Source organism: Schistocerca serialis, chromosome 7, assembly GCF_023864345.2.
Source record: "Schistocerca serialis cubense isolate TAMUIC-IGC-003099 chromosome 7, iqSchSeri2.2, whole genome shotgun sequence".
NCBI classification, from domain to species: domain Eukaryota; kingdom Metazoa; phylum Arthropoda; class Insecta; order Orthoptera; family Acrididae; genus Schistocerca; species Schistocerca serialis.
The window spans coordinates 508,917,736-508,925,992 of record NC_064644.1 but is presented as its reverse complement, the minus strand read 5'-3'; the positions used below and the strand labels follow the sequence as shown (position 1 = coordinate 508,925,992).

The following is an 8,257-nucleotide window of genomic DNA, read 5'->3' as shown; positions in this document are numbered from 1 at the left end:
AAAATTCGTAAGTTTCAAGCATGCAGTCTACCCGCATCAATCATTGGCCTTAATTTGAGAAACTGTGCTTTAGGAGCACAGTGTATGGCAGCGGAACACGGAATGTGAGAAAACCGGAACAGAAGACAAACGAAACATTTGAAATGTGGTGCTACAGAAGAATGTTGAAAATAAGGTGAACTGGTAAGGTAAGGAATGAGGAGGTTATCCACAGTATAGGCGAGCAAAGAAACATATGGAAACCACTGACAAGAAGAAGGGACAGGTTGATAGGATACTTGCTAAGACATCCGAGATACTAGAGGGAGCTGTAGAGGGTAAAAACTGTTGAGGAAGACAGAGATTGGGATGTATCCAGGAAATAAGTGATGGTGTCCGGATGTTCCTGGACTTTGAGAACAATGTGGCTGATGCATCTTCGATTTTAGCAAGCATTTGTTTCTGACACCAAGAAAGCGTCCCTCTAGCTTAAAACAGTTGATGCTAAGACATTTAAAGATATGTATTCATACAGTTTTCCGTAAGTGTGAACATGATTAAGCTCAGCAGGAAACGGTATGTTGGGAAAGGTTAGTCGTCTCCACATGGAAAATATTTAGACTCTTCTGCATTCTTATTTAGAGAGTACGCGAAAGAGGCATTATCTTACGACTGAACATTTAATGCTCTGTGCTTATTTACTGCCGCTCTGGGCTGTTTTGTGTATAGTCCTATATACGACTCCTTAGTTTCATTTCGTCAGCATATAGTTGAACTGTTTCAGCACAGCCAGAATCTGACTTTAAAGTCAAGTTTCTTTAACAGCTTATCTGTAACATTAGTCAAATACTAGTAAACTCTAAATTTAGATGGCATTAAAGCTGCATTCGTCGTATTAAGATAAATTTGTTTTCTTCACCTGACTTGAGAAAGAGAATGTTGCAACCCTGCAGAAATTGATTTTAAGAAGTCGGTTAATTAGAGAAACTGTATTAAAGAAACATAAGAAGTATAATGCAAGAAATGTCTATGCTCTTTAACTTCCAGCCCAATTAGTTATCATGCGACCGTACGGGTTGTTTGGAATGCGCATGTGGTGTAAATGACGAAATGAAATAAATCTTTCTCACAACTCGCAGAAAATGAAAGTTCTAAAGTGCTCACAAGTTCTATATCAGTTCGTAGTTCCCACGTGCTACTGCACTAAAAGATTTATCCACAAAATCACATAGCGCAGACACGTCAATGAACCCCTGTAAATGAGGTTGGACTTACATGTTTGGCTACGTTTCGCCTATGGTGCGCCAACTCACATTCATCACAATGTGCCTAGTGTTGCACAATGATATTTAATGTAAATGCAGATAGGATTTATGATGGAAAAATCGCGTACGTACTCCAGTATTTCTTAAAGTTTCGTAAATTCGAGTTGATTTCCAGTAACAATATAGAAAATGTGTGAAGTCCCAATTCACAATGAATTAATTTCAGAGCCTGATCGAGTTTCTTAGGATCTTGGAGACGATTGAATAAACCACGATTACTCGCGTGAGTTACAGGCAGAAAACCGTAAAATTTCCACATATGTCAAACTACAGTGTAAATTGCACAGTGGTTGCACACTGAAACTTAATAAGTGTGGCTTGCATCACAGGCAACCCTATAAGTAAGAAGTTCATCATATGCCGTAAAATATCTATGTACGGAGGTAGGAACTTTGAGTAGTTCACAGATGTGAAATAGCGGCTATATAACCGCTCATCAGATAAAACTTACTCCTAACACAGCCTGACCGCCTCCATCGGTGTCCGAACCTATACTACCCACCAAATTGACCCTGGTCACCCAGGAAACAACTGAAGTCAATTAAACTACTGGACATGAAAATTTCTGAAATACTTAATTTTAACGGTTCATACACGTATGATATATAAATAACGCGGAAATATTATACTGTTATCTGCTTTCTTTTATTTACCATAGTTTATTTATAAACAATAAGGTCTATGGTTCTCCTCCGTTTTCGGATTTATAAATGTAAATACTAACAAACAGTTTAAATTACGCATTAAATAATTTCCTGTATACCCCAAGTTTACAGTACTGACGCTACTTTTTATGTTTCTCTATTTATTTTGTAAGAAAGCCTGTTTTCAATTGCGCGAAATCCACTTTTCGGCCTCTCATGTAAATATATGAATAATTTCAGTGAACTATCACAATTTTACGAGATGTATGCGTAGACACCTCGTTTTTTGCAATCACGTAACGCATTGCCGAGACATTCACTTTTACAATTCAGGAATTATTTGTAACATCTATCTTACAATAATTTATGAACTAGTGCCGATATCGAAGGCACGTCTTCACACGCATAATGGCTCTTCAGTGACACATATGGTTTATGGGGTAAGCTTTAATTTTACACTGAATATGAAAAGCGGCCATGAGAAACGAACACCAATTATGCTTGCCAACGGAAGGCTTTTCCCGGTAACGCGGTCATATTAGCGGCCGAGGGAAGTCGAGAGACAACTCCATTTGTAGAGCATAGTGTGAAACTGGCCCTCCACGTGGTCCTGTCACGCTGATTCCAACTGACAACACGAGTATGACGCATTCCTAGCTGCCGCCTGTGCGACCGCGCTCGTGTGTTCGTGACTGAATAAAGTCTCTCTTCCCTTTACAATAAGCTGTCCTGTCACAATCACACATCTACATATTCGAATTTTAATTCCAGAATCAACAGCAAGCTAATGGATATCATTGGTTATATCTAATTTAATGTGTTTTGGTGCTGATTCATATACTAATGCGAACTTGATACTAAGCGAACAATATCACTATGTTAGTCTCTAAGATGGTGATGATGACAGTGTCCCCAAAGTTCAGCCTACGGCGAGAGTTTACCACTGGCAGTCACCGTCGGTCTCCTCCTTTGTTTTTGAGGTAATAGACACCACAGTCCTTCAACCATTGCTCGACATGGAGTTCTAAATAGCAGCTGCTTCAGATTCTCTGCTGCTCGACCACATATTAAACACCAGTTGACAGCTGATGCAGCAGTACTGAATGGTTCAAATAGCTTTGAGCACTATGGGACTCAACATCTGAGGTCATCAGTCCCCTAGAACTTAGAACTACGTAAAACTAACTAACCTAAGGACATCACACACATCCATGCCCGAGGCAGGATTCGAACCTGCGACCGTAGCGGTGGCGCGGTCCCAGACTGAAGCGCCTAGAACCACTCGGCCAAACCGGCTGGCTGAATGAAGAACAATTCTGATAATTCTGAGTTACAGCAACTAGGTGAATATGGTTACTTTCATTGACATGACAAAGAGTGAATCTCAGAAAGAGATATAAAATCGCCTGAACGATGGATTGTGAACGATCTGCATGAGCAGAAACGTTTCAGAAAGAAGAAGAAGAAGAAGGAGAAGAAGAAGATGATGATGATGGATCAGTAGGTTAAACATGTAAGACATAAATTTTCTCGCACGGAGTTGGCACATGTGTCTAATTTCGTCTGGTAGCGGAAACTACAACCTTGAGTGACAAAAAAATCATGCATGCGTTACAGCAAGACTTATTTCTGAACCAATTTACCTGCAGTGTGTCCCAGGACTAGGGGTGAATATTCAGGGATTTGACAGGAACTCTCATTTGAAGCCGAAAATACGCGTATTCCGAATCGTTTGAGACGAAATACTTTTAATATACGTTTCTTTTTGGGCTAGTGGTGTGCACACATGAGTGTTGACCCATCCAATCTGTTTGACGTTTTATCTCGCTGCTTTCATCCTCTTCGCTCGGGATGTCTTTCTGCCACTAAACTAGCCCAATGAACGCGCACTTGTCGATGGTGTGCGTGAGTGAAGTGGTGTGAGGAAGTAAAAGGATATCAGAGAGAATCGTTGGTTTATTGTGTTTTTACACGAAACAGAGGCTAAAATTCCACGCACCTTCCCGAATGAATAAGATGCTGATATGGTATATGTTTACGGTTCTGCGATGGTAGTGCTCCTGCTGCTGCTGAAGAATACCGTTGGCGCATTCCGATACTTCTAATTCCTAATCTACATCTACATACATACTCCGCAATCCACCATACGGTGCGTGGCGGAGGGTACCTCGTACCACAACTAGCATCTTCTCTCCCTATTCCACTCCCAGACAGAACGAGGGAAAAATGACTCCCTATATGCCTCTGTACGAGCCCTAATCTCTCTTATCTTATTTTTGTGGTCTTTCCGCCAAATATAAGTTGGCGGCAGTAAAATTTTACTGCAGTCAGCCTCAAATGCTGGTTCTCTAAATTTCCTCAGTGGCGATTCACGAAAAGAACGCCTCCTTTCCTCCAGAGACTTCCACCCAAGTTCCTGAAGCATTTCCGCAACACTCGCGTGATGATCAAACCTACCAGTAACAAATCTAGCAGCCCGGCTCTGAATTGCTTCTATGTCCTCCCTCAATCCGACCTGATAGGGATCCCAAACGCTCGAGCAGTACTCAAGAATAGGTCGTATTAGTGTTTTATAAGCGGTCTCCCTCACAGATGAACGACATCTCCCCAAAATTCTACCAATGAACCGAAGACGACTATCCGCCTTCCCCACAACTGCCATTACATGCTTGTCCCACTTCATATCGCTCTGCAATGTTACGCCCAAACATTTAATCGACGTGACTGTATCAAGCGCTGCACTGCTGATGGAGTATTCAAACACTACGGGATTCTTTTTCCTAATCATCTGCATTAATTTAATCGTAGAGTGTTTACCAGAGTTTTCACAGCACTGTGTGAAACAGGTATTCTTCAAATTTCCATTTTCCTTCTGAACGTGTAGTTCAACAACCCGTTCAGAAATAGCAAAACATTGTTGAAATGGTGCTGCGAAGTCCTGCTACAAGCAGACGACAAATTTGTGACGTATCAGTGTCACGTGAAAACGCGCAAGGCGAACATTACGTGTGGGGAATTTGTACTCGTTTCACATACACCATGTCCAGAAATTTCACATTGGCGATAGTGAAACATTACCTGAATTTTGTTGCTGGTTAAATTACAACTGTCATTCGCTTCAGCTGGAGGATCTCGGAAGAGCTCTGTAGGAAGGAGACACAAAATTTACATAAACAAGACTGTTACAGCTCGTCTGTACATATACGCAATATAAATACCAGATCCAAATGGTAAAAAGAAAAAAAGTTGCTATGGCAGGCTGCTCAGAAGGGCGTACTATAAAAAAAGGCAATATCGGAAAAGTAAGTTACGGCTATTCCCTAACATAAAAAGCAAATAAATACCAAAGGAAACTGTTAATTGTAAATAACAAAAATTGTCGAATATCGCCTAGCAATTTTTAACTCTGTTTGTAGTACTATCAGGAAGACACTATTTTTGACGCATAAGGTACAAGGGAAATATTGCCAATGAAGAAGTAAAATGCCCTAATGCACCAAGATGTGGCAATGATATGTTATGTTTGTTTGCAATTACTGTCACTGTGGAACTGGACACCTTTCAGATGCAAGAGAACGTAATAAAACATCGAGCAGATTATTGAAACCGGTCTGGTCTTGGCAAGGACTTCGGTGCCTGTTTTGCAGCTGTTTTGATCAACTACTACTACAGGTTATCCTGTATCACATTACGCGAATATTTATCAAACACATTTTTAAGACATTTACGACAGGGGCGTTGAAAATAAATGGCACTATTGCAAACTTGAACTATGTTCTGCGGCGTACTATTGCTACTGCAACCATGAATTATGACGCACGCTGTGAGAAGGGATTTTGCACAACTGTTACTGTTAACTATCCCTCTACTGCCCACCGTGACTCTGAAGTCACTTCAAATTTTATCGTTATATTTCGCATTAGGATCGTTATTTCTTTCTTGACCAGTGTGACTTGAGTGTTACAATATGGGTGCTTTATATTTAGGTTGTTTGCACTGGCACCAGAATGATATTGTCTTTGGTACGTAGCATTGAATTTTGGACTGCAGTCATTTGTCGTCTTCCTGTGCTGGTGCAAGTTTAGCTATTATTTAAAGTGATGCTATTGTCGTTTTCCAAGAAACAAAAATACTTAGTTAGAGATGTATCATTCTTCATTATAAACACTGCATTTCATGTAACTATAAATATTGCATGTGCTATGAGCGAATTTGGGTCCGTTTCTCTGAAGTCACGTTGGGCAATAATGGAATCATAACCTCACTTTGTTACACAGTCATGGAGCCGAATAAGTTTTATGGAAAACGTAAGAAAGGTGAAGAATATGAAGTTAGAACTATTCCTGGGTATGAATCAGAAGATTCTGTCTTAGATTCAGATAGTGAGGATGATATTGAGATAGTAGAAAAGCGTCAAGGTGACATAATTATAGGCGAGAGTGATAATGATAGTGCAGAGGATGGTGATAATGCTGTACTTGTGAATAATGAAAGTGATAACGAGAATTTTAGTGATGAATTTCAAGTCAATGATTGGAGACGTTCTAGCAAGAATCCTGTAGATCAAACCAACTTATATGCAATACAGAAAGACATTTCTAAACCAGTAAACACTGATAAAAATGAGATTGAACAATTTTTTGGTTGTTGTATGTACATGCCCATTTATGGACTTCCATCATCTCGCATGTATTGGAAAACTACTACTCGGATTCCAGCTGTTGCTGATGTAATGAGCCGCAATAGGTGGGAGCCGTTAAAATTAGGACTCCATTTCAATGATAACGAAACTATAGATCAATCTGACACATTGTACAAGATCAGACCCTTTCTGGAGCCATTGGTTGAAAATTTTCGAAGAATTCCCATGAGTGAAAAATTGTCAGTGGATGAACAGATGATTCCTTTCAAGGGAAGACACACCTTGAAGAATTATGTCAAAAATAAATCTAAAAAATGGGGTTACAAAGCATTTGTCTTGTGTGATTCACATGGAATTGCACATAATTTAGAGATATGGTCAGGGAAAGTGAAACATGACCTATCCTTACCTGATATAGATGTGAGTGGAAATGTTGTTCTCAGATTGGCTTCTGTAATACCTAGACACATGTTTCACAAACTGTATTTTGATAATTGATTCACAGGAGTTCGGTTAGAAGTTGAACTAGAAAAGATGGGTATTCAGTCTTTAGGAACTGTGAGACCTAATCGGCTCAAAGGCTGTATGTTCACTTCTGACAAAGTCATGAAAAAGAAGGGTCGAGGGAGTTATGAGGAACAATTATCTAAAATTGATGGCATTACTTTGAGTGCAGTAAAATGGTATGATAACAAGCCTGATCATTTGCTCAGTACTTTTGCTGGTGCTCATCCAACATCAACAGTGGAGAGATGGGACCGTACAAAGAAAGAAAAAATAAATGTTGTATGCCCCAGTATAGTTCACTATTACAATCAGTGCATGGGTGGTGTTGATCTGTTGGACTCACTGGTAGCATTGTATCGCATCAAGATCCGGTCGAAGAAATGGTATTTGAGAATTGTATTTCACTTGCTTGATCTGACTGTAGTCAATGCTTGGCTACTATACAGAAGAGATTGCATAGAGTGTAACGTGATAAAACTAGATCAGCTCAGTCTATTGGACTTCAAAGCTACTGTTGCTGCTTGTCTTTGCAAACAGAATAAGGATGGACAGAAAAATAGGGGAAGATCTAGTAGCTCGTCAATAGAAACGGCAATTCAGTTGAAGAAAAAGACTGGGTCAGCAGCACCACTGCCTGAAAAAGAAGTGAGGAAGGATGGAATTGGCCACTGGCCTCAATTTTCAGAAAAAGGAGGTCGTTGCAAAAAACCAGAATCTAATGGTGCACCAAAAGTGTTTTGAACAAAATGTAAAGTGCATCTTTGCTTCACACCAAATTCTAACTGTTTTTTTGATTTTCATACTCAGTAGTTAATGTCAGAAACTAAAAATAACCAGAAAATTGCTGACATTAAAATCAATTTTTAAGTTGGTATTTTTTAATTATTGTATTGCGTATGTTTTTATCTGTAATTAATTGTTATCTCATTATTCTTTACTTACTTCCAATTTTACCGTAACATGCAGCTCCATTCTTGTCTCGAATTAGAAATACTAAATTATTTGTACAAGACTGAACAAAAAGTGTAACTGCCCACTGTGACCTCAGAGTCACAGAACTATTTTTAAAAAATAAATTATTTCAAAAACAAAAATTCACCTTATATGTGTTACATACATTATTCTCTAACATTCTGTGCATATAAATATTTTTTTCTACA

The 8,257-nt window shown here is 39.3% G+C and overlaps 1 protein-coding gene across 1 annotated transcript; it reads left to right on the top strand.

Annotated features, from left to right (window-relative positions):
- The first annotated feature begins 6,227 nt into the window (after positions 1-6,227).
- Positions 6,228-7,838, top strand: LOC126413180 (piggyBac transposable element-derived protein 2-like). Its single transcript, XM_050083076.1, has 2 exons — positions 6,228-6,441; positions 7,096-7,838. Exons 1-2 carry the CDS (start codon positions 6,228-6,230, stop codon positions 7,836-7,838), a joined length of 957 nt encoding a protein of 318 aa, XP_049939033.1.
- Positions 7,839-8,257: the final 419 nt, after the last annotated feature.